This window comes from Pseudochaenichthys georgianus, chromosome 4 (genome assembly GCF_902827115.2).
Source record: "Pseudochaenichthys georgianus chromosome 4, fPseGeo1.2, whole genome shotgun sequence".
NCBI classification, from domain to species: domain Eukaryota; kingdom Metazoa; phylum Chordata; class Actinopteri; order Perciformes; family Channichthyidae; genus Pseudochaenichthys; species Pseudochaenichthys georgianus.
In genome coordinates, this window is record NC_047506.1 from 26,575,974 (window position 1) to 26,603,670 (window position 27,697).

General features: G+C 43.5%; 1 protein-coding gene across 1 annotated transcript in view; it reads left to right on the forward strand.

Moving 5' to 3' along the window:
• Window positions 1-328: 328 nt before the first annotated feature.
• The window catches only part of bcar3 (BCAR3 adaptor protein, NSP family member), a 57,582-nt gene continuing 30,213 nt past the window's right edge, over window positions 329-27,697 (forward strand). The window contains exons 1-4 of the mRNA XM_034081859.1: window positions 329-481; window positions 7,642-7,828; window positions 8,093-8,308; window positions 15,190-15,232. Of these exons, the coding sequence (XP_033937750.1) occupies window positions 7,650-7,828; window positions 8,093-8,308; window positions 15,190-15,232 (438 nt within the window). The 5' untranslated portion in view covers window positions 329-481; window positions 7,642-7,649. The remainder of the gene's footprint in view (window positions 482-7,641; window positions 7,829-8,092; window positions 8,309-15,189; window positions 15,233-27,697) is intronic.

Sequence of the window (27,697 nt, forward strand, 5' to 3'; positions counted from 1 at the left end):
TCTAAGCACTTAGTGGTGTTGGTGTTAGAGATCCCAAACAAAAAGACTTGGAGCATGAAATACGGGGCTGTGCAGGGAACACAGGGGAGAGGAGGAGGAGGAGGAGGAGGAGGAGGAGGAGGAGGAGGAGGAGGTGGTGGCAGGGGAGAGTTTTTGTTCAGGGGATGTGGGGGCAAGAGACAACTCAGCTAAAAGAAAGAAAGAAAGAAAACTCCTCCCAAATACAGAGGAGAAAGAGGAGGGGCTGTCTGCTCACAAATCACTCCCCTGAGAGAGAAAGAGGAGGGCAGGGCTTCCGATTGTGCGGCGCTACTTGTTGTTGCCTGTCTCAAGCAGCGTGAGTGTATAATCTTGCAGCCGGTCCGCTAGTCAGAAGCTCAGTCATTCAAACAAACTATGAAAGGGAATACTTTGGATTAGATACGACTGAAAGAAAAATAGGAGCAAAGACCAAGGGATAGAGAAAAGGTCACGCTGACAGGTATGGCATATAAATGTGTGGAGGAATGTGTGTTGTTAAGTCTTGATGGCCATCTCCTCTGCGTGCATTAGAGTCATTTCAGACTTTTTTATTTAAAAGTAAAAAGAGTAAATGATGTGTTTCTCTTTCTGTGGCTGCTGTGTATTTCTCCTCTCATCTCTCTCTCTCCACCCCTGTTGGTTGAATTGTTTACATCTCAAAAGTGAGTGAAATTTGCTCAGGGACTTTTTGAGCAATAAGTCGTCTTCCCAAGGCGCTGGGTGTAGCTGTGGTTGATGGGGTTGGTTGGTTGGTTGGTGCTGCTAACGGTAGAAACCCCCAGCAGGACATAATTACATGGAATATGAGAGATAAGATAAAGATCTTTCCTCACGGTTTATTTTCTCAGCCAAATATCACGAATAGGTTTTGACACTGCTGTAAACCCACCAACATTTATTTTAGTATTTCATTTTAAACTTGAAAAGGTTAAGGAGGGCTCTTATCAAACAGCTGTCGTGCTCAGAGACACTTTGACAGGTTGCAGCTCTCTGACCTTTGAGAAGACATCTTTAAACGGTAAACCACCCACGAGATGATGACAGGCAGACATGTGTGTGTGGATGTCTTGTGAAGAGAAACATGCAGCAGGTTGTTTTCAGATATTAGTCAGTGTCAGGTCTGAACCCTGTTGTGGCGTCGAATCGAGCCAATGAGATTCAACCTTTGATTAATGCCAAAAGACTCACATAGCTCAGCTGTAACTGTGTGACGGTTGCCTACTTGCAGTGTGTGTGTGTGTGTGTGTGTGTGTGTGTGTGTGTGTGTGTGTGTGTGTGTGTGTGTGTGTGTGTGTGTGTGTGTGTGTGTGTGTGTGTGTGTGTGTGTGTGTGTGTGTGTGTGTGTGTGTGTGTGTGGTGTTGTGTTACTTGCTCCTGTGGGATGAAATGGTTGGTATTCCAGCCAGCCGTCAGCACATGTGACTTGTAATCTTCAAAAAAGCCGAACCATGGCAAACAAAAAAATAATACGATAAATATACTTTTTAAGGGTTTAACTTCAGTATTCTGATGGGGTACTGGTGTATAACCTTAGCAGTACCGCCTTTACCAACTTTTAACATTGCTACATTTTAAGAAATTAAATTAGTATTAATTATACTAGTTAACCGTGATGCTACGAATTCATTTGTAGACTAAATATTGAGGCACAAGCTGCAACAACATCTCATCAATAATGTTGAAATCTGAAAGGAGCATTACTAGATTTGCTTTTGGCACTCACACTTCAAATCTCCAACTTGTTTTATAAAAGGAAAGGCTCTCATTTGCTTTCTTGTCAAAGAAGATACACTCATTTGTCTGTACATAGATAAGGAAGTTAGAGCTAGACGGTATCTTAGCTTAGCACAACGTTTGGGAACATAGGGAAACAGTACAAGAACAACATTGAAAACTTGATAATATCTGGTTTCACTGAAATATGTGTGAATTGATTTAGTTTTGTCATCAGTTACCATCTAAAGCTTCATGTTTAGCATACAGACAGAAGCGTTGCCTTTTATCCAACTCTCTGGAAGTAAGCAAATAAGTCGTTAACACAAACAATGTGACTTCCTATGACTATTAAGGAATTTTATTTATTATCATCTGCATGATTGTTAGACGCTAAGATGGACACACTGAACCTTTTTATCTCAGAAAGATAAACACAAGTCATCACATGCCAATTTAGCATGTCCATTTATAACTAAGCAATTGGTTGGTTGGTCATGGTGATTTTAATTATAGCTATAAAGTTGTTACACCCACAAAGGCCGGCTGAGATGACACCACAAGCGCAACTTAACTGCATGTGTGCCCATCTTTGATGTCGCTGGAGCATCATTTCAAGTACAGCTTGAGTTATAGATTTGAGATGGACTTGCTTTTTGAAGGAACTAAATACTGACTGACTTAGCTGGTTGCTTCTAAGTGACTGACTGGCTCACAGTGTGCTGATCAGTGACTGTACACACATTTTGCCTCACACTTTCCATCTCTTAAACGACATATGAAACGAGCACACATGGAGGGCAGGTGGTGTTGTGTGTGTGTGTGTGTGTGTGTGTGTGTGTGTGTGTGTGTGTGTGTGTGTGTGTGTGTGTGTGTGTGTGTGTGTGTGTGTGTGTGTGTGTGTGTGTGTGTGTGTGTGTGTGTGTGTGTGTGTGTGTGTGTGTGTGTGTGTGTGTGTGTGTGTGAGAGAGAAAGAGAGATTCAACAGTTTTAAATGGCAGCTACTGCTGTGGGATTTAATAAAAGACTCAATAATATGTTGCACACCCATACACACTGGTAAACCTACGCACCGAAGAGCGCCGTAGGACCTCTCTCTCTCTCTCTCTCTCTCTCTCTCTCTCTCTCTCTCTCTCTCTCTCTCTCTCTCTGTCTAACAAAGGCCGGCTCTAAACAGCGGTCATGTGACAGTTGTTCCCATTGTTCACTTCTGGCCAGGGGTGGTTTGCGTGTGTGTGTGTGTGTGTGTATGTGTGTGTGTGTGTGTGTGTGTGTGTGTGTGTGTGTGTGTGTGTGTGTGTGTGTGTGTGTGTGTGTGTGTGTGTGTGTGTGTGTGTGTGTGTGTGTGTGTGTGTGTGTGTGTGTGGTGTGTGTGTGTGTGTGTGTGTGTGTGTGTGTGTGTGTGTGTGTGTGAGCATGCCATAGCAGGAAGACTCTTTAAGGCAGCTAGAGGAAGCCACTTATTCCCCAACATGTTTGTGTTGTCCTCTCTATTGTGTGTCCATGTTTAATAAGAGACCAGTAGTGCAACATGTGATTGTTTTCTCTTTTGTATATTAGAGGACTTTTAGTCCAACCTGAATTCCCAGCAGTGGCCAAGACGCCTTTTGTGAAGTTCTTGAGTGGATTAAAGACGAGCTTTCTGACTCCTCACTGATGTGTATAGTCAGACAGAGAGATGGGAAAAGCCTTCTATTAAATTATCAACTTTAGTTAAACTACATTTTACAAAGTAATGTCCTTATCCCCTGTGAGACAGAAATAGAAAGAAGTACAGTGATGGTGAGAGGCGATTTATGTTTTATTGCTGGTGATCCTTTATAATGAGCTGCCTGCCGACTGTTTATACTGCCATTTCCTCTTCCTGTTAATCTGCACTCATTTCCCACCCAAGGACTTGTGTGTGTGTGTGTGTGTGTGTGTGTGTGTGTGTGTGTGTGTGTGTGTGTGTGTGTGTGTGTGTGTGTGTGTGTGTGTGTGCGTGTGTGTGTGTGTGTTTGTTTGTGTGTGCTGGCGTTCCCAACCCAAGGCCTTTACTAGTGTTGCTGATAAAGCAAACCTTACCTCAGAATATTGTGTCTTTTGCACCATGCAGGGAAATACCTCTGATGCCAGGTGTATTCTTCCACTGTGAAATCTTATTTTACTGTTTTATTTGAGTGATATCCTCAATGAAGGCTGGTTTTAAACGCTGTCCATTTCAGCCAATAAATGATCTGACTAATTTAAGATGTTTTAGTATCGCTATATATATATATATGCTTATAAATGACAATAAACAAGATACTTTTATGCTCTGGCTTCCAAACGGGAATTTGTAAGCATCATTTAAAATGATGGCACAGCTTTAAAAATATGACATATAAAAGAAGATATACATGTTTTTGAATAAGTTGATTTACAAAAGTTACAAATAGTAGCACTGCTTACGGGTTTAAGGGACATTTAAACTAGTCACTACACATTTAAATTATAGACATCAATTTGAATGATTTGCAGTTAGTTTGAAAGGATATTGTGTCAGTAGCTAATTCAAAACATAACCTCAACCTGCAATTGACAAGTAATCTAAAATGAAAGTTTTTAAACCAATGAAAGTGTTATTAGGTGTAATGTTAAGATTCAGCTCGATAATGCAGATGTTCTTACTTACAAACTAACCTAAGTGGTTAAAATGACCACAAACTAAATGTTTCTGTGTATGTGCGTGAGTGTGTCTATTGAAGTGTGCGCTAGCTGATGGCTGAACAGCTGTAGGGAGGAGAGGATCAGGCAAGCAGAGAAAAGGGGGGGATAAAAAAGAGCAAAGTCTATTATTATGAGAGGAGGGTGGACAAAGGGCAGAAAGAAGGTGACAAAGTGAGGAAGCTAAAGAAGAGCTGACATCATGACGGACAGGCAGAAGGAGGGAGGGGGGGTTGTGTTTCTGTGGAAGAGCACAACACTAAAAGAGAAAGGGGGAGATGGATGAGTATGGATGAAGTCAAAAGAAGAAAGAGGGACTTCAAGGTCCTACGTCATGGCCATTTCTACTGATCATAGTTCCATTGTTGAGGTCTTCTAGAATAGATTTACATTGTTCAATTTTCCAAACTCACATTGGTTTCTCATTCAGCATCTCTGTAAAGTATGAGTATTCACTCTCTGTCCTCAACGGCTTGTTGGAGCTCCTGCCCCCCCCTCCCTGTGAGCCCACTGTGCTCTGATTGGTCAGCTCGCCCACTCTGTTCTGATGAGTCCACCACCGTTACAGCGGAACATCAGTGATTATGTGTTACAATGGCGTTAGTTAGCAACCAGGAAATGACACCAGCAATGACAAACAGATGAGAATGCTGCGTGGGGTCTGGGTGCCGTGTTGGCGGGACGTCGCGCGGCTCGCTGCTGCGAGGAGCGGACAGTGTGAGCTGGGTTCATCTCCTGCTTGCTGCGTGGGATCTGCGAGACATCGCGATTGGATGCGGGATGTGGGGGGGAGGGTGCTGAGGGGGCTGCAGCACCCCCATCTGCGAGGCTCCACTAGCTGAAACAAGCAGTGTTGAAGGACAGAGTAGATTGAGAGAGGAGAGGCTAAAGGAGAAAGTAAGATGTTCACACATTCCCTGCATGTGGAAACAACTTCTTAAGCACTTAGCATGAATAATTCATTAATACGATTAATCAACCAAGTATTCATGTGCGTAAGTGCTGTGTGTTTTTACTCAGTGAGAGACATCCTTTCTCCTCTACAGGGGAGGGTGTGTGTCTGGCAGATGGCCATGGCCACACACAAATACACATTACCACAGGCTGACCATCCCTGAGGGTCTTATAATAGGTCCTCCTCCTGTAGGCCTTCTGCCCCTCAGAGGAATCCACTCTCTGACCCAGCATGCCTTCGAAGGGCTTCACAGTGTGTGTGTGTGTGTGTGTGTGTGTGTGTGTGTGTGTGTGTGTGTGTGTGTGTGTGTGTGTGTGTGTGTGTGTGTGTGTGTGTGTGTGTGTGTGTGTGTGTGTGTGTGTGTGGTGTGTGTGTGTGTGTGTGTGTGTGTGTGTGTGTGTGTGTGTGTGTGTGTGTGTGTGTGTGTGTGTGTGTATTCTTTACTTGTCATGCTGAAATGTCTAGAGTTGGCCAGCTGTTCTCCTCCTTAAAACTCTATTTGCATTTGTATTGATCTTCATTATCACAAGCTGTAGACTCAATCACCCCCTGTTAAAGGTTTACTTTCCTTTTATAATCAAGGTTTCTGTACTTGCTAGGGTCCGAAACTTATAAATATCTTATTTAATATGTAATATCCCCTTGTGGATTTTATCTACAAAAAAGAGCAGTATATAAAACATCAAGGTTGCTTTTGCCAACCCAGCTTTCCCTTATTTACTTGTTGACAATTATTGCCAAAGCTTGCCTTTGCACAAACTTTGTAAGAAACAATGTATTTGTCGGGTTAAGACTTGTTTTTGTCGAGGACAGTACTAACATCTAACATTCATCAACTGAGGTAATATTTCATTTATATTCAAAGATTAAATAAATTAACAGCGTATCCTCTGCCTTCGAAATCAAATACTTTTTAACCTTGTTGATCGCTTTGGTTCAAAACAATACCTCTTCATCTGAGCTGCCTGCATCAAACTACACAGACAGTTTCCCTTCATCCTACTTTCTCTGATCAAAGGCAGGTTGTCCAAATTAAGACACAATAAAAAGAAACAACAGCGAAGTTGTTTGGGCCAGATTCTCATGTCTGATGAGATTAGAAATAGGGAAGGTATGTGGAGTTTCGTACCATCCAGTGTACCAACATGTCTGCTGTCAGCATGCTGAGTGATTCAGAGCAGATTCTAGCTGCTGTCCAGTCATCATCACACGGCAGGGGAATTTATCAGGAACCTGTCCAGTGCTTTTCCCCATCCCTTATGACTTGTCTATCTTGGGCATCTCTGTGTACAGTAAATATATCTATCCCCATTAGCAATACATGTTGTGTGCTTTTACTTTTTGAAAAGGCTGGAGTAAAAGCTATGTTTTAGTGCCTTGCTGGAATATAAATAATTCAAAGCATTCCCTTACGGTATGACATATAGAGGTTCTCAATAAATAAAAAAGCAGAAGGTCAGACCTCTGTTCTCTTCTCACGTCCTCCAGTAGGAAGCTGCTGTTTTTGGCTTTGAGGCCTATGAAATCTATGAAACTACGACCGGACGGTGTGTGGTACTTTTGATTGCTCCAAAATGGTATTCCAGTTGGTTGTTATTGCACGGAATGTCAAATGTATTGTTAAAGGTCATGCTGCTCTCCTAAGGAATTCAAGCTAAACCATATATAGTTTGTGCTTTGTATTCCTGCCTGCATTTGGGCTGTGTTATCCTCTTCAAAAAAATCCAGTGTCCAATGTCATTATGCTCTTCTCAGTTTAAACTGAAAAATAATAATTGAAGACAAAAGTAACGGGCAATGTCTCCTAATGTTCAAAACGGTTCTCCGATGTGTTTTGGATCAACTTTAACCTTAAATTATGCCTATTAGTAAGCAATATATACAGTATATTGTCAGATTTTCTTTTTGATTGTTCGCATGCGTACATTGAGGTAGAATAACATTACCTAGCTAACACTGCTGGTATGAGGATATGTAATCAGAAGCTGTAAACCCTCAAGGCAAACGTCAGTGAGTGTCATGTATGCATGATGATGTGAAAGGGTATGTGAGAAATGTGATTGTGTTAATATAGTATTTCATCTTTGCGTGTCTTTTATGTTTTCAAATCATATGTCTTACAGAAATGTATTAACCAAACTGATAACAGCTTAATGACATCCCCTGCATTTCCCTTGTCATTGTAAAGAAGCATATATTATAACACACCCTGTAAGGTAAACTCACTCTGAAGAAGTCCTCTGACTTTGCGTGTGTTTCTTTCCCAGAGTTGAGGATGATGGCAGAAGGGCGTTTTGCCAGTCTGCCCAGGTCCCTCCATGCACACCACGCCCTGGGAGGAGGCACTGTACACCATGGAGTCCCCTCAAACTCCCTCGGCAGCACCACCTGCTCCTCCAGGGGGCTGCAGTCCTCCCTCGCCTCCTCCATGGACCTCCTCAGCTCCAAACCGGGGTGAGTTGGGAGACTGAAAACAGCTCTTCAAAGAAGCCTGGCAGAGCTCAGGGTCTGAAATGAAATGAGTTTTAAAAACCCATAGGCTTCTCTGTAATGCAATGCAGGTTTCTATCATAGCAATTTACCAACATTTAATTACATTTTGAGGTATTAATAAGAAGGTCATCACATCAGAATCTGGCTTCTGAGAAAAAATTCTTCACAAAAGTGTTTTTGTTTACGGGAACACTTTAGCCTTATGTTTCCCTCCCCCTCCCCCAGCTTCCCCACAGGCCATGGCAGCGGCCTCTCAGATCTGCCTGCTTCGGCCTACCAGCAAATCTCCATTCACGGGACTCTGCCTCGACGCAAGAGAGGCGGAGCAAACCTCCCACATGGAAACTACACCTGGAACACGTCACTGCCTCCCGGACACGCCCATCAACCCCTGACCTCTCCACTGGTCCAACATATAATCGACGACTTTCATGGTTACAGGTAAACACATGTTTAAAACACACATAATGAGGTCATACAAGCTCTTTTTTGATGAACACAATGCATTTTGAAATGTACATGTATAACGTCTTTGTGTGATTTTGTCTTGGACAGAGGATGTAATGTAGATTGGAAACCCACTGAAGCTAATATGTTATTTATAATATTAGGCTGCATAAATATAAAATATGACCCTTTTTACTTTTGCTTGAGCTTTAATTTTAGACTATTAAGGGGCAAAAAAGAGACACAATCAAAGGAACACTCAACCAAACATATATTTTCAAATACACCTAAAATATTTTTAACTTGCATTTTTGGAGAACAGCATCTTGTTTTCAGAGCAGTTACCACAGATTCCAGTGGTAGGTTGTTCTAGTTTGTGTGACTACAGTCAGCATTGGGGAGAATTGTAAATGTTGAAAATCCAAGCTTTAGGGCTAAAGCTTATTAGTTTCATTATTAATTAATCTGATGGTTATTATATCTATAAATCGTTTAGTCTTTAAAATGGAAAAAGACACACACACACACAAATCAGAGAAATCTCAATAAAACTGCACTTTCTGACAACCAAACTTTTGGGAGAGACTTTTTAAGCAAAAAGCCAATGACATATCCAATTAAGTAGAAATACTCTTGATTTATGTAGTATTGGGGTAAGGTTTTTTAGAGGGATGCAACATTTGTAGGCAATCTTTCTTGCGTTACACACTTGCCATGCTCTGAAAGAAAAACGTAGAAATGCGTAGAAATGCGAGTCCTGAGGGGGTGAAGCTCACTTCAGAGGGAACACACACACACACACACACACACACACACACACACACACACACACACACACACACACACACACACACACACACACACACACACACACACACACACACACACACACACACCACACACACACACACACACACACACACACACACACACACACACACACACACACACACACACACACACCTCATCCCTCAACATGTCCTCCCATCTTTCTATCTCTAGTGTAGAGTTACAACAGACAGTATCTGATGTAGCCAGCGTTGTGTGTGTCTGTGTATGCGTGTGCGTGTGTGTGTGTAGCCCCCAGCAGTTGGGTTACCTTTGTAGGTCAGGGTGTGGCGGGACAGATCACAGATTACTGTGAGCTCTTTGTCTGCTCTCTCCATCTTCTGCCTCCGTGCTGGATACATTTCATACACTGCTGACATACAGCAGCACAATTTGTCCAGGTCAAATTCAACCCGTGCAGGTGGCCAAATAATGAACAGCATCATTATCCCACTTTGGCTCATTTTTCATGAAGTTAGGGCAAAAGTATGGGGTTTGGAATCAATCAATGGTATCTCTTACCGTCAGATGATGTCCAATTCAGGTGTCAATGAGCTCAATGAGCTGAAAGTGACAAAATGATACATCTCTTTCAGGCTGGGTTTTATTTGGCAGGTGGGGGTTGTTCTTTAGAATCAGCTAATATATAGCCTTACTTCAAACTGTCTGAAGATCAAAGAGCAGCACTTGGTGATTACTGAATTACCCTACTAATGGCCTGACCACTACAAAAGAGACTTTGCTATGTCAGTGACATACATCTCACTGTGTCCAGATTTATGTTATCTCTTTGATTGAGGTTCTTGTTTCACATACTTACACTCATCTCCTTGGCCCTAGTGAAAGGTTTTTAAAGATACATCATCATTGACATAAACATACTTGGAATAATAACCTACATAACAACATTTCAGCTCATTAGGAGGTTAAAGCTGCAACAATTAGATGACATGTATTAGTTGTTGCACAGAAAAATATTTGGTGAGCTTTTTAGATCATTTTGTAGTTCTTAAGGTACTCTTTATGCAAAAAAAACATTTTAGCCTACAAAATAATGGAGATTTGCTGCTCTTCTCTGTTTTATATCATAGTATACTCTGCATCGTTGGGTTTTGGACTAACGGAGCAAGACGGTTTAAAACATCACCTTTGGATGTTTGGCTGATATTCACATTGATTTGCCCACCATTCATTAAAAAGATATCTGTACATTGATTAATAAAGAAAAATATAGTTCGTAGTAATCAATAAGAAATGCTTTCCAATGGTTCCAAGTACCTTTTCTCAAATCCAAGTTTCTTCTAAATAAAAGACAATTTTGCAAATAATACAGATGGTTTGTACATTGTGTTTTCTAAAAAAACAAACATGTAAATGTTAAACATAGACCCTGGTGTTGTTAAAGCAATGAGTATCAAAAGAAACCTTCAAACTTCCCCCCAGCTCCTCTGTCGGCCATCTTGGAGTTTTCTATAAAAAGACAAGGGAGCCTAGCTCTAAAGTATGCAACCACTGGCCGGTCGGTCTTGACTTTCCATTCCTCATGCTGTCAGCTGACCTTTGACCCCTGACCTGATGTTGCACTGGCTTCAGATTGGTCAGTGTGTCTCTGTGTTGACCTCAGTGAACAGCTCAGCAGACCACCCGAGAGGAAAAGGGGGAGGAAGAAGGAGAGAGAGTGGGGGGAGGAGAGGAGAGGCAGTGTGTTGACACATGCCACTTTTCAGTTCAGCAACATAAATAAGCTTATTGTTGACCCTTTTTAATTCTGCTTCTGCTGAATGAGTTTGGATTGACCTCTTCTGATGATCAACAGCGTCTACACTATATTTTCTTTTGAATTGTAAAAGATGGTATTTAACTAACATTCCTACCTTGTTCATACCTGTTGATGTATTGCTCTTGTAACACCTCTGACAAACTGAGGGACAGAACCAGCAGGCTGCTTTAGAGCTGCAAATACAAACCAGACTTTTAGCATCTTAATGTGTTGCAAAGTCGTAATACACACTGGCTCTAACAGGGGTTTTCACGCTTGGACAATACACTTTCAAAAGATTTCAATATGCACACTGAATCAACTAAACTGCATGTATCATGCAGAGATCACCATGCAGTTTCTATTACGGCTTTAATTCTTCCACCCATAGCTCCTAAATGAAAGATCCGAAAACCACGACTACAAGTGACGTAATTCTGATTGATAGTCAGCTTCAATCAAAACAATAATACATATAAACACAGGAAAATCCATAACATCCTCTGCATAATAAAATAACACTTATTATTTCATTATAAATATAGGTAAATCAGCTACATGGCTTCAACATCCCACATTCACTTCTTTCATTTACTTAATTGTAAAACATCAACTTCCAAAACAATACAGTTAGCATAGCAGGTACAGATGTGTATAGTCTGGAGTGGAATCACAAATCCATGTTCCCCTTAGTGTGTGGATCTTAATATGAAAACACACTGACCTCTGTAGGCCGCCTGCAGCCCCTGCATGTTGCTCACTCTCTCTCTCCTACACACACACACACACACACACACACACACACACACACACACACACACACACACACACACACACACACACACACACACACACACACACACACACACACACACACACACACACACACACACACACACACACACACACACACACACACACACACACACGCGCGCACGAACACACGCACGAACACACACACACACACACACACACACACACACACACACACACACACACACACACACACACACACACACACACACACACACACACACACACACACAGACACACACACATAGTGAAGTCAGTCACTGAAGCCAGTTGTGGCCGTGCTGAGAGTTGTGTGGTGAAGCACAAGGAACAACAGTAGCCAGAAAAAGACTGTGGCTCCTGCTGCCCTCCCTGTACTTGTATCTTTTCACTTGCTTCCAGTCTTTCTGCCTTTTTGACTTTGTGGTCTTAGAAGCAGAAAAAAAAGCGTCTGATGCTGTTTCAGCAACAAAAAAAAGGCAAAGTTAGCTGTGGTCAGCTTGTTTAGTCTGGAATGCGTGACTCTGACTTTACTTTGTTTCAGATTGTTAGTGCTGCAATCAGCCTTACTTAACGCTATCAGGGAAGAATATAGAAGTAAAAAACATCCGTTAAGACGCTGGGCGGAGACCTCGTCCTACACCTGGCTAACAACCTGGGTTTAACACTGAATCTCCATCATCTCCAGGGCTGCTGCTCTGACCTGCTGACCTCCCTCAGGGAAAACACATCTGGATTTCCCCTCAGTTGTAGCACATTCAACTGCAGGAGGGTTCATATGGGTGTTGTCTGGTATGTGGTGACTCTCCATGCACCCACCTCTGACCATGGAGCCAGCGCACGGTTACGGTGGGCAGGTGGTTTGAGTGGTAAAGATGTGGGGCCAATCAGAGGTCCAGCTAACCACTGACTCCTGAAAACCAACACATATTGCTACGGTACTTTTGTGTCAAACTGAATGTCTGATTTAAGTTTAGATTTTAGACCACAGAAACTTCCTGTCTTCTTCTTCCTCATTCTCCTCCTGCTCTCCTTCACTATATCCTTCCTCTTTTTGCAGTGGTGATTTTTAAGCCGTTTAGCTCTGAGAAGCTGTCACTGATCATAATCCAACCATTCCTTTTTTTAAAGAAAATAATGATTGCTATTTTCCGATGTCATATGTTTAGCCAAATTAAAATGGACAATATAAGGTTTTAATTCCACTGAGATTACATAATAGGATTATCATGAATATCCTCAGATGAGTGGCTTGGCAAAACTGTCTAACTCTTGGGAAAGAGGTGAAAAACAGAGCCTGATTTGAAAATGAAAGATAAAACTGACTCGCATAATCAATTATGATAACCCTATTTAAGATCCTTCAATCACTTAAAGGGTAATCACGATTTAAAAGTGTTTCTAACCTTCTTTTTTTTTTTTAAATACAACAATGATCATGAAATGAAATCCACATATATATAATTTCAAATTATCGTATGCCTTAACCAAATGCCTTTGCCTAATGCATATTGCCTTTCAAGTTCATAAAATAACAATAAGGCACAAACAAAAATGACATTTACTATTAACAGTTCATCAAATAACTGTAAACTGATTACATTTTGATTACTTTGATTTACTTTCAGCTGTTATAATAGATACCTACTTAGAATATTTTTTAAAAATGGCTCATTGTAATTTACCAGATTTTTCAAAAACAACTATATTGTGAAATAGAGGGTGATCTGCAGCACTTTCAACTTTCTATCGCTCCAGGCACAATCAGACAACAGTTCAGCCAACAGCTGATCTGCTCTCTGCTGTGGGGTATCCTCAGTGTAGAGTTGTGTTGATACTTTGTGATGGGGGGGGGGGGGGGGGGTCAGGATATGTTGGATTAGGGATGTTTAGACCTGGAACAGGATCATTTGAATATACTGCATCTCTCGTCCCTGCAAAGTGAAATTGGCTGAGGGTGATTGAGAGTCCTGAGCATTCTCATTCTATGAATAATAACTACACATTGTTGTGAATGGAGGCTTCTGTTTAGTTACATAACTTAATCCCACCTCATTATCTGGGGCCATATTAAACTGAGAGGGCTTAGAGCTAAACATATTTGGTTTGGTAAGCAATGGACTGTGCTAATATTCCCGTGGGAACAGCAATGTGGGCTTAAGGGATTTAAACTACAAACCTTGCTAACATTGTGGGGGATTTGAGCTAATTACCTCTTCACTGATCCTCTGACATAAGCCTCCTGTAGAGAGAGAGCTACATTTATACGCTCAAGTACCAATATCGAGGGAGAGAAAGGGAAATAATGAGCTGTGCTTGAGTCAGATATTCTGTTAAGAACTGCTGGTCAAAACAAAACCAAAATACTTAAATAATGTTGTATGTGTATTCTGACCTTTACACTAAAATGTGTAAGAACAGCCAATGAAAGTCCAACAAGATCATGTAGAGAACTGCTGTCGGATGTGGATGTTTTTAAAGATGATATATTATGCTCATATTCAGATTAATATTCGTTGTCCCTTTATGTTGAAAAAGCTCTTTATTTTTCTCATACGCCTGTGTTGCAGCACCTCTTTTCACCCTCTGTCTGAAACCAGAGCCCAGTCTGCTCTGATTGGTTAGTTAGCTGGAGCTGTCAAGGCCCTTGGCCTATCACGTACAATGTGTAGGGAGCGCTAGCCAAGCGCAAGTGTTACATAGTGATGTCACTATGTTACGGTAGTAAATAAAGGAGTCCAATCGAGGCATTTCCCTCTGGAGGGAATTTGGGGATTTGCAGACCATTTACATGCACTACAACCTTTACAACAAACTACAGGAAAGGGAACAACAAAAAGCATAATAGGGCCTCTTTAAGTTATCAAAGACAATGCAAAAGGAGAAAAATGAAAGAAATGTGTGTGCTCTTACCTCCCTGTGAATTTGTCAGTAGACTCTGAAGGATAGGCGTGTGGCTGCGATGTGTGTTATGGCGGGGGAGGAGTGAGGGAGGGGGGCCAAGAGAGGCAGGCAGTAAGTGAACATGTTTACCGCTGACTGAGAGATAGACAGCAGAAGGACAGAGAGAGTCTAAGATTTAAAGCAGTTCAGTGTGAAGTCTTGTTTCTCTGGACGTCTTTTCTTTTAGATTAAAAACAGTGAGATCTGGACAGCATTACCCTTACAGTTCACTGTACAGAAGCCTTACAGTGCAGCTGTACCTTCTTTGTCTATCGTATGGCTGACATGGCGTTATGTTTGGACCTGTAACACCCATTTGGATCTTTTAAAAAACCTCCACTGAACTTAATCATCTCCAAAAACAGCTGATCAGTGTCTGAATCTCCTAACGAAGCAGCTTCAGCACCAGCCAGGGTCCCACTTGGACTTAACACTACTAGTGTATTTGTAATAGGAACTCCAGAGAGGAACTGAAGCTCAACAGCGAGCCGCCTGGGTCCAGGAGCAAGATGTGTTCACTAAACAGGTCCATGTCTCTGTCTATGTTCCCCAGGGAGCCTGCTGCCGGCCCGGATGCCACGGTGGACTATGTCAAGGTAGGAACAGCAAATCCGCCTGTTTGTTTTTTTACAGAAAATCAAAAAAAGCTGCTGTTGCTGCCTCTACCATTAGAACTGCAGAAAAGACGTGTATCACTGTGGTTTTAATCATGCAAACACTACCACTATAGTGTCATATTTCTCATTAAAAACATAGGATTTTTGATTAAAACTTTGCTTGTGATGCAAAGTTATATGGCATTTAAAAATATCTCTTGGCTGGCTATATAAAAAGTTAATGCCAATGTATCGCACAGTATGTTGGACCTTTCATTCATTCATTACACACAATACAATCATTATAAGCAATATATAGAATACACAGTCTAGGATACAATATGACTGATAAGGCACATGCATATATTTATATGTAAAAATATTGCTTATAAAAACCTAGCCTACTATCAATTTGAGCTACCTTACAAATAATACAAATTATTCACAATTGTAACAATCAAAAATATCTTATGAAACAATTATTTTGAAAAACACGAGAGTTCAAAATGCTTAACTGTTCCATGACGCTAATAATGAAAAAATGAAAGAAATCTACTTTTCTTTATGGTGCTTTTTATATGGTAAACATACCAAACAAACTTGAATTAAAATATGTATACAGTCTGACAGTGACTTTGTTATATACAACAATTTAATATCATTTCAATATATTCAATAATTACATGTCATGCATTAGATTTTATGAACACGCATTTGTGTGATCATAAAAAATGAGCCCTATTAAAACTGTGGAATAAGTAATACTATTAAAATGTAAAGCATTCCACTCTGTTGTAAAAATGACTGCAACTCTAAACTAAATACTTCTTTCCTCAACATGTTCATTAGATACACACAGTTGAAATCATTTGGTAAAGAGTAAAACAAATTGTATTGAATCCATCACAATCAGCGTCTGTAATTTGAATAAAACAAAAAGTGAATCCAATTACCCCGGGGCTACAAGGAAAACACTCCTCTCAATCATATGTGACACTGCTTTGGCTGCAACACTGTTTCACATCATATTCACACACACACACACACACACACACACACACACACACACACACACACACACACACACACACACACACACACACACACACACACACACACACACACACACACACACACACACACACACACACACACACACACACACACACACACACACACACACACACACACACACACACACACACACACACTGAGACCCGTTTCAAAAGAGTGATGACAGAGAGATGATCATTCTTCACCATATCATCTAGCTGACCGATGATGTGCTCTACTGTGTTTCTCTTTCTGTTCATTCATGTTATACTTACACTGCACAGCTAACTAAATACATGTACACAAAGAACCTGGGGCCCTGGTATCAAATGTAAAGGGGCTCCAAATACTCATTTTCAGGTTTCATATTTGTATTTTGTGCTTCTACTCTGACATGTGTCCATGCTTTAATGTTCAAAAAGCTCTTTATTGTGCTCGTACTGCCTGTGCTGCAGCACCTCTTTCTACCCTCTGTCTGAAACCAGAGCCCAGTCTGCTCTGATTGGTTAGCCGGCCGGCTCTGTTGCGATTGGTCAACTGTAGAGATGTCCCATCCCTTTAGCCTATCACGTACATTGTATTGGAGCACTGGCCATTAGAAGCGCAATTGTCACATAGTGATGTCACTGTGTCACTGAAGTAAACAAAGGAGTCCAATGGAGGAATGTTAGCCTTTGTACATGCACACAAACCAATAACAAACTACAGGGAAGGTAGTTCCCAAGAAAGCATTATGGGGCCTCTTTAATACCTTTTGAATACAAACATAAGGCTTCCTACATTGCTCTCACAGTATGTTTATGAAGTATACAAAGGATTAACAACATTTAGGAGGCATACTGTTATTTTTCTTCGAATTAGACATTTTTAAATGTTACATTTATATTCCGAAATATAAGTTATTAAAAAGGGATTGTTAATTACATTTTGCAGAAATTCTGTATTTTGTATGCTGCTAAAACTGAACATACTTGAATAATACAAATATACAATCTTATATTATCTTGGAGAGTAAAGCACGGATAGTTCAACATTTTTTGATTACAATTGATTACGTTTGAACCTATCCTATGTATAAATCATCGTCATAGACCTGGTCATAACAAAGCAAAGCAGACTATGATCTTGTGTCTCTCATATGATCTTATTTTGATCTGAAAACCATATTTTTTAAAGCTATATTATACAGTAAGTCTAAAGCAGCCTTAACTACACTGAGATAGTGCTTTCCAATTCTTCTCTCTGTAACTCTTTATATTATCCCCTCTTGTTAACCCCCTAAAACCATCCATCACTGCTTTCCATCTCTTAGCTCACACCTCGGTCTGAAAAGCAAACTCTGGGTCCTTCCCACGAGAACATATGGGAGCTAACCACACACACACACACACACACACACACACACACACACACACACACACACACACACACACACACACACACACACACACACACACACACACACACACACACACACACACACACCACACACACACACACACACACACACACACACACACACACACACACACACACACACAAATACACAAACAGGTTTGTGTGTGAGTCAACAGAGTGTGCGCTCGTGCGTGTGTGTGTGTGCGTGCGTGCGTGTGTATGTGTGTGTGTGCTGACCGCAAATGGAGCTACTGTGTCCGAGGTATTATATAATAAGTGTGAAAGTGTAGCTGTCAGCTGTGGTACTCCAGGTGTGTTTGCATTGCCACTGTGGATGAAAACATGCACAGACTGCAGCAGGCAGTGCATGTGTTGTGGAAAGGTCAAAAGTAAACTGCGCAGTGAGCCTTGCCTTGTTTAGTTTGATCTGGACATCGATTATGTCCAGTATAAGTGTGTAGGATATATCTATATGGATGTTCCACGGAGTAAAATCATATAAGATATCCTTCTTGTCTGATTTCAAGACTATTTCTCTAATTCCCGGAGATGTTAAATGGCTGAATTCTACTGTTGGATGTTTTATAGTTACTCTCAGTGAGGGAAATCAGCTAACGTCTTTGAGAACAGTTCAATATGAACCATAAATACTCAAATAAAAAGAAGAGAATACAGTAGAAAGAACTACTGTATATTGGACAGCTTTACCGAGGCATCTATGACTAGATTCTAATTTGCATAAAGTTTATTTTTTTTAGATAAAGTATAATCACAATGCAAGGAACTATTAATGATTGGCTTCCTGCATTGTTAATTAACAAAATGCAAAAACACGACTGTGGCGTTTTATCCTGTAAAAGAAAAAGCAAGAAACATACTGAAATGTTACTAAGTGTTTGGATATTTTAGGATAAACGCACAAGTCTCTAACACATGTACAGTAATGTGTTGCATGATCTATCACCTACTCACGTTATCACACTGACAGGCAGGAAAACATGCAGTGCAGCGGGGTCCTGTAGCTACATTTGGCTGGATTACAAAACAGTCATGTCTGTGTGAGGAATTAGGAAGAAGGATTGGTACAAAGTTCCCACAGGATAATTCTAGGACAGAGAAAGGATTGTTCAATTATGCCGCAGTACATTGAGCAACATCTTTATTGTGAAGAGTGCTGAAAACCTGTCCTGCATAAATACAAATATTTTTGCAAACCTTTGACCGTTTCTTTACATTTATCATCAGAAATGAAGGTATTTAAGGTACTTTTTCTACTTTTTTGTTCTCTCACTACAGTAAGAAACAAACCAAACAAAGCAATGATGTTCACTCATATTGCCGTCACAGTTAATCATATGAACAAAGTGCTGACAAAACAGATTGTCTGAAGGTTGGAGTGTTTCAATCTTGAAAATTAATACCTAAGCTTTTCTTTTTTTTTAAAGAAAGGTGAAGGGATTTAGAGCAAAATGCACCATTTAAAAAAGAAAGTTGTTTGTAAAGCCATCTGGTACAATAGGTAGTATAATGCACGCTTTTCTCCACGTTCTTTGATAGCAAATTGACTTTGAAAGTCTGAAAAGGTAAGAAAGAAACTCAGCGTTCTCTAAAGGACTTTCACTCTTTTGTACTTCCTCTTTCATTCCCACTCTGTCTTTGAGTTGAAAACATCAAATTGAATTTGCTCTACCATCATGAAAGATCATTGACCAACAACAATGCTCTGTCTGTCCGTGTGTGTATGTGTTCGTGCGGTCTTGCAATTGATTTCAACTCTCAAAGTGAAAGGCACTGAACAGCTTACAGTACACACCCATCCGCTTATAGTTAAGTGATCCAAACATCAGTCAAAGTGTTTACTGACTCATATTCATTCATGAAATAGTTCATCTCTGAAAGGGCTTTTAAGTGCTCTCAGAGGTGAGGTGGTACACTCTAGTGGTCAGATGCAGGTGCTGCAGTGTGAGACCCTGTAATAAGGATTCAGTTAGAAATCCAAACAGCAGTTCGACACTCATCAGGATCATCACACCAGTTAGCAACGAGCCAGTTAACATAGAAACCAGACAGCTAGTCAGCTGTTCAGCCTGCGGGTGCGTCTGCCTGCCAGTCAATACACAGCCGGTCAATCTTTCAGTGTGTTGAATGAATACAGATTATTCCTGTTGGGAACTCATCACTCATCAGTTCCTGAATTATTAGTGGGATTTTGTTCTGATTTCTTACGTATTATATATTTCAGACAGTTCTTGTAACAGTTAGACACAACATGAAGAAACGTTGTATTAGTTTTACATTTAGAGACTTGCATCTCTGAAGAACCAGCACCTTACCGTGGTAGAGAGGTTTGTGTGCCTTGATGAACCTGGGGGCTGTGTTGTCTGGAACCTTGTGTTCCTGGTAGGGTCTCCCATGGCAAATTGGTCTCAGGCAAGGGGCCAGACTAAGATTGGTTCAAAAGACCTCATGAAAGAAACAAGAACAAGAAGTGAGGATACCCGGCCCGGAGGAAGCCCGGGGTCCCCTTCTGGAGCCAGGCCCAGAAGGAGGACTCGTCGGCGAGCGTCTGGTGGCCGGGCTTGCCACGGAGCCCGGCCGTGCCCAGCCCGAAAAGGCAACGTGGGCAACACCTCCGCTTCTCCGTCCCGCGGGCCCACCACCCGGAAACATCGATGGGGTCGGGTGCGCTGCCAGAAGGGTGGCAGTGAAAGCGGAGGGTCTCGACGGACCAGACCCGGGCGACAGAAGCTGGCTTTGGGGACGTGGAACGTCACCTCTCTGGGGGGGAAGGAGCCGGAGCTTGTGCGGGAGGTGGAGCGGTACCAGTTGGATCTGGTTGGGCTCACCTCTACGCACAGCGTCGGCTCTGGAACCTTACTTCTGGATAGGGGTTGGACTCTATTCTTCTCCGGAGTTGCTCAAGGTGTGAGGCACCGGGCGGGTGTGGGGATACTCACAAGTCCCCGGTTGGGTGCTTCGTTGTTGGAGTTTACCCCAGTGGACGAGAGGGTCGCCTCCCTACGCCTGCGGGTTATGGGGGGGAAAACTCTGACTGTTGTGTGTGCTTATGCACCCAACAGCAGTTCAGAGTATTCGGCCTTCTTGGAGACCCTGGAAAGAGTCCTGTATGAGGCTCCTGAAGGGGACTCCTTAGTCTTGCTGGGAGACTTCAACGCACATGTGGGCAATGATGGAGACACTTGGAGGGGCGTGATTGGGAGGAACGGCCCCCCTGATCTGAACCGGAGTGGTGGTTTGTTACTGGACTTCTGTGCTAGTCATGGATTGGCCATAACAAACACCATGTTCGAACATAAGGATGCTCATAAGTGTACGTGGTACCAGAGCACCCTAGGCAGAAGGTCCATGATCGATTTCGTTATCGTATCATCGGACCTGAGGCCGTATGTTTTGGACACTCGGGTAAAGAGAGGGGCGGAGTTGTCAACTGATCACCATCTGGTGGTGAGTTGGGTCGAGTGGCGGGGGAAGCCTCTGGATAGACCTGGTAAGCCCAAACGTGTAGTTCGGGTGAACTGGGAACGTCTGGAGGAGGCCCAAGTTCAGGAGGCCTTCAACTCACACCTCCGGCGGAGCTTTTCGGGCATTCCTGTGGAGGTTGGGGACATTGAACCAGAGTGGTCGGTGTTCAAAGCCTCTATTGCCGAAGCCGCGGTGGGGAGCTGTGGTCTCAAGGTCCTAGGTGCCTCAAGGGGCGGTAACCCTCGAACCTCGTGGTGGACACCGGTGGTCAGGGAAGCCGTCCGACTGAAGAAGGAGGCCTTCAGGGATTTGTTATCCCGGGGGACTCCCGAGGCAGTTGCAAGGTACCGACAGGCCCGAAGGGCAGCAGCCTCATCCGTGGCCGAGGCAAAGCAGCGGGTGTGGGAGAAGTTCGGAGAAGACATGGAGAAGGACTTTCGGGCGGCACCAAAGTTGTTCTGGAAAACTGTCCGACACCTCAGGAGGGGGAAGCAGGGAACCATCCAAGCTGTGTACAGTAAGGATGGGACGTTGTTGACCTCAACTGATGGAGTGTTGGGACGTTGGAAGGAACACTTTGAGGAACTCCTGAACCCGACAACTCCGCCCTCTATGTTAGAGGCAGAGCTGGAGTATGACGGGGGATCGACACCAATCTCCCGGGGGGAGGTCACTGAGGTCGTCAAACAACTCCACAGTGGCAAAGCCCCGGGGGTGGATGAGATCCGCCCGGAAATGCTGAAGGCTCTGGGTGTTGAGGGACTGTCATGGTTGACACGTCTCATCAACGTTGCATGGAAGTCGGAAACAGTACCGAAGGAGTGGCAGACCGGGGTGGTGGTCCCCCTTTTCAAAAAGGGGGATCAGAGGGTGTGTGCCAATTACAGAGGCATCACACTACTCAGCCTCCCCGGGAAAGTTTACTCCAAGGTACTCGAAAGGAGGGTCAGGCCGATTGTCGAACCTCAGATTGAGGAGGAATAATGCGGATTCCGTCCTGGTCGTGGAACGACGGATCAGCTTTTTACTCTCGCAAGGATCCTGGAGGGGGCCTGGGAGTACGCTTATCCGGTCTACATGTGTTTTGTAGACTTGGAGAAGGCGTATGACCGGGTTCCCAGGGAGTTACTGTGGGAGGTGCTGCGGGAGTATGGGGTGAGGGGGTCTCTACTCAGGGCCATCCAATCTCTGTACTCCCAAAGCGAGAGCTGTGTCCGGGTCCTCGGCAGTAAGTCGGACCCATTTCCGGTGAGGGTTGGCCTCCGCCAGGGCTGCGCTTTGTCACCAATCCTGTTTGTAATATACATGGATCGGATTTCGAGGCGTAGTCGTGGGGGGGGGGGTCTGCAGTTCGGTGGACTAAGGATTGCACCACTGCTTTTTGCAGATGATGTGGTTCTGATGGCTTCATCGGTCTGCGACCTTCAGCACTCACTGGATCGGTTCGCAACCGAGTGTGAAGCGGCTGGGATGAGGATCAGCACCTCCAAATCTGAGGCCATGGTTCTCAGCAGGAAACCGATGGACTGTCCACTCCAAGTAGGGAATGAGTCCTTACCCCAAGTGAAGGAGTTCAAGTATCTCGGGGTCTTGTTCTCGAGTGAGGGAACAATGGAGCGTGAGATGGGCCGGAGAATCGGAGCAGCGGGAGCGGTATTGCAGTCGCTTTACCGCACCGTTGTGACGAAAAGGGAGCTGAGCCAGAAGGCAAAGCTCTCTGTCTACCGGGCCATTTTCGTTCCTACCCTCACCTATGGTCATGAAGGATGGGTCATGACCGAAAGAACGAGATCGCGGATACAAGCGGCCGAGATGGGTTTCCTCCGCTGGGTGGCTGGTGTCTCCCTTAGAGATAAGGTGAGAAGTTCGGTCATCAGGGAGGGACTCGGAGTTGAGCCGCTCCTCCTTCGCGTCGAAAGAAGCCAGTTGAGGTGGTTCGGGCACCTAGTTAGGATGCCACCTGGGCGCCTCCCTAGGGAGGTGTTCCAGGCACGTCCAGCTGGGAAGAGACCAAGGGGTAGACCTAGGACCAGGTGGAGGGATTATATCTCTTCGCTGGCCTGGGAGCGCCTTGGGATCCCCCAGTCAGAGCTGGTTGATGTCGCCAGGGAAAAGAAAGTTTGGGGCTCTCTGCTGGAACTGCTACCCCCGCGACCCGACCACGGATAAGCGGGAGAAGATGGATGGATGGATGGACTTGCATTTAGCATCAATACTGTAACACTTTCAAAGTTAGAAAAACCAATGAACTGCCACTGAGAGCCTTTTATTCTATCGGCTGTATCACCCATTTCAAATCAGACAAAGGGTGCCACTCGAGTCAATGGGCTGGTCAGTCAGACTATAGATCAGGAGTCATGATGTAAACCATGTCAGTCACGTGTCTCGTGTCATTATAAAAACAGATCATGACATGCTTTTAATACATCATGACTTTACATGATTTGCCTCCCAACAGTTTTCTGGGTCTATATTGAAGGCTAAATAATGAAAACAATCCTTAAAACCCAAACAAGTGTTCATTTTCTCAATGGTTCATGAAGTCCGTCTTCTCGTGCAAGCTTTTATTTATTGCTTTATCTACAAGTCTACAATTATCTTTGAAGCAGTTTGAATCTTGTATCTGACTCTAAACTACAAAGTCCTAGATTTTCTTTCTCTTTTGAAGCCGCACTAAAAGCTACTGGATCCACTGACTGCACACATTTTTACTGACGTTGTATAGAGGCGTCACGATGCTAAAATCAATATGACTGCCATCAAGACAGTCCATTAACCAGAGATGACCCATCGCCAATACTCACCCAGGGGCCGGACAGCAGTGCCTGATATTTATTCTCTGACATTAGATAATGATGGGAGCTGAATCACTGGTATAGAAGGACACTGATGCTAAAACTTCATGCTATTCCTATCAAACAAACATCCTGTCAGTGTCATGGGATCTGATGATGTATTCAAAGCCACCTGCTTGTGGAATATTTACTTTATTTTGAGTGTAGCACAAAGATGACGTTTAATGTAAAATGTCTGCGGTACATTTGTTAACAGAAAGATCGCTTTGCTATGTTCTTTATCTCTCTTTGTACTTAAAAATTGCGAGAAATAGGTAATTGGGATGATCATAAATTGCTTTTATATTTGTCGGTCAGTCCATCACTATATCTGAGCAATTGGTGGATGGATTGCCATTATATCATCAATGGTCACCACAAAATAAACCCTAATGTAATTTGCGTATCCAGCTAAGACATTTTAATTAAAGCGGCTTTAATCAATATTTGTATAATAACAATGATTCAAATCACATGACATTTATAAAAAACGATGTAAAGGTGGCACCTCCAGTGATAAACAGAGTATGATTTCCCCTTTGCTTTTTAAGTGTCAGATCATTGTTTATTTTGTTTAAAACGTTTTTGAACCATTTTAACTTTTTCTATTTAACCTTTCAACCTCCCTGTTTTTCTGCTCTCTTTTGTCCAGTTGACAGAAAGAAAAAAACAGATAGAAAATAGAAAACATAGAACCTTGTTGTTTTTCCAAAGCATTCTTGGTGTGACGAATGTGTGTATTTTAAGGTGGAAATGTAACCTAGCTGGTGATTTGGGGCTGCTGTGGTTGGCTGTGTGTGTGTGTGTGTGTGTGTGTGTGTGTGTGTGTGTGTGTGTGTGTGTGTGTGTGTGTGTGTGTGTGTGTGTGTGTGTGTGTGTGTGTGTGTGTGTGTGTGTGTGTGTGTGTGTGTGTGTGTGTGTGTGTGTGTGTGTGTGTGTGTGTGTGTGTGTGTGTGTGTGTGTGTGTGTGTGTGTGTGTGTGTGTGTGTGTGTGTGTGTGTGTGTGTGTGTGTGTGTGTGTGTGTGTGTGTGTGTGTGTGTGTGTGTGTGGCCCCTGGGAATGTTCTACATGTATTTCCTCCGTGGATCTTCAGAGAGTTCAAACTGTAATTAGTGGCTCCATTTCCTGCGGCAGAATATTCCTTTAACTGGTTGCTCTTGGTGTGTCACCCTCAGTGTGTGTTTGTGTCTTTCTTGATGTAAATGACTGTTTTTGTATACTTTGTGTACACTTGTGCCTCTTCTGTATACAAATGCTTGCCTTTTGTCCTTTTCTGTGCACACTGAGTGTACATGCAAGTCCTGTAGCACTTAACTAGTGTGTGTGTAATTGCTTGGCAGTCATTAAGTAACACAAATGGCCAGCTATTTATCATCACTGTGCAAGGCTAACACACACACACACACACACACACACACACACACACACACACACACACACACACACACACACACACACACACACACACACACACACACATACACACATACGCACATACACACTGACACACACTGACACACACACACCTGATTCTTTCCTCTTGTCTAGACAATAATGCAGCATTTTAGATTATTATACACAACAACGACTGCACTTGCCATTAAATGTTTTAAATGGTAATTGTTATGGTCTGGCAGCTATTTCTTCAGAAGAAATCTTGAAAGGAAGTAAAGAATTTTCAGTTGTTTGTGATAAATAGTAGGTGTTTTGAGAGAGAGATAAAAGAATCATGGCTAACAGTCAAACAAAAGACTTAAACTCCATACAGATGAGGTCAAAAGTCAAATCAGTGCTGAACGCCCTGTTTGATTGACTTGTGAACTCTAGCAAGTGCAGAATCTCCACAGCAATGATTGTTAGAAGGATAAGACTGGAATAAAAAAAGAACAAATTAAGGACGGAACATTTATTTTCCGTTGATTAATCACTTTTCTTTTTAAAGTAAAAATGCAACAAAAGAAATCTCCAGTTCTCATTCATAACACTCCGTTCGATGTCTCACTATGGGATGCGCCTCAACGCGTATGCAAACAGAAGCATCAATCTCATTACGCCAATCCTGATTGGCTGGTGATCTTGACGTCTACGTCAGGGAATCCACCCACCCTTTAAGTAGCTTGCGCTACGTTCGCAGCGTCATTCAAACACCTCTTCTCGCTTCAGAGCACATCACGAATATCAGTAGCCGGGCTAGCTTAACGGTCCACAGACTGAACCCAAGCTAACATTCGGTCGACGGGCGCTTGCCGGTTACTTTTTTGCTTTGCAGAAGAATTGAACAAATATGAACACACCAGTTAATATTGTAATCTGCCCCGCCGTTTTTTCTTTCGAAATAACGGTAAGGTTTTATTTTTTTCTTCAAACAGTAATATACCTGTTGCTAGTTTATCCCTCCGCGCCGACACCACGGCGAGCGGGGACGGACTCTTCTCTCCCTCACACCAGAGGAGACGGAGATAAGAAAGATATTAACACACCAGTTAATATTTTTTAAAGAAAAATCTACCCCGTCGTTTTTTCCTTTCGGAATAACGATAAGGTTGGATTTTTTTCGGTAACATACCTGTTACTAGCTTGTCCCTCCGCGCCGACACCCCGGCAAACGAGGATGGACCCTTCTCTCCCTCACACCAGAGGAGTCGGAGGCTCGGAGGCTGCGGGTTTAGGATCTCGGGCACGGACTCACAGCAGGTCTGCTCGTCCTGCCTTGGGCTGGAACACGCCCAGGAAGCTATCTATATCCCCTTCATGTCCGTTGATTCGCCGGCCAGGACATGGTGGCGCGGAGCCCCGCGCCCTGTCAGGCTGGGGCCCGGTGGCGGCAAAAGCCGCGAGAGCGGAGCCCCGCGCTGTGTCAAGCTGGGGCTCCCAACTGGACCTCACCGTGGTTCCACCCGCGGAGGATGTCCTACAGCTGGATTATATGGAGGAGGATGAAGAGGATGCCTCTGAGTTCCTCTTATCCGACTCGGATGAGCACGAAGATAACATCTTTGTTTCATTTGCCCAGGCTGCCAAACCGGAGGCGATGTCCGCTCCCCCAGCGAAAGCACACCAGCTTCGCCCTGCTTCAGTATGGACTTGCAGACCGTGTGCCAACGCCTGGACATCCCCTGGCCTGAAGTGGCCAAGGAGACCTCCAGATCTCGCTACGAGGGGAAGAACTTGCCCCAAGCAGCGAGGATGAGGAAGCAGCTTCTCCCAGTCTTTCCAGAGATGCTGGACGAGGTGTCGGTCTCGTGGAGAGACCGCCTTTTCAGCAACAAGGCCCAAATCCGGGGGGCCTCCTCTTTGGACTGTGTCGGCATGGAGAAGCTCGGCCTGCTCCGAATGGCGCCCATGGAACCGCTGGTGGCAGCCCACCTCCAACCGCGGCTGGCTTCAGCACCGAGCAGGAACCCCACGCTACCGGCAAAGGCAGACCGCTTCCAGTCAGCAATGACCGAACGAGCCTATAAAGCCGCAGCTTTGTCCGCCAGGGCGCTCAACGTCTCCTCGCTGCTGACCGCCTACCAGGCGGAACTCTGCGAAGACATGACGATCAAACCTGAGCCTGCCGTGTGGGACGAAATCGCAGCGATCACGGACATTTGCCTCCGTGTGCAGCGCTGTGCAGTCCAAGCCACGGGCAAAGCACTGGGGATAATGGTGGTACAGGAGAGAGCCTGGTGGCTTACCCTGACGAACCTTCCA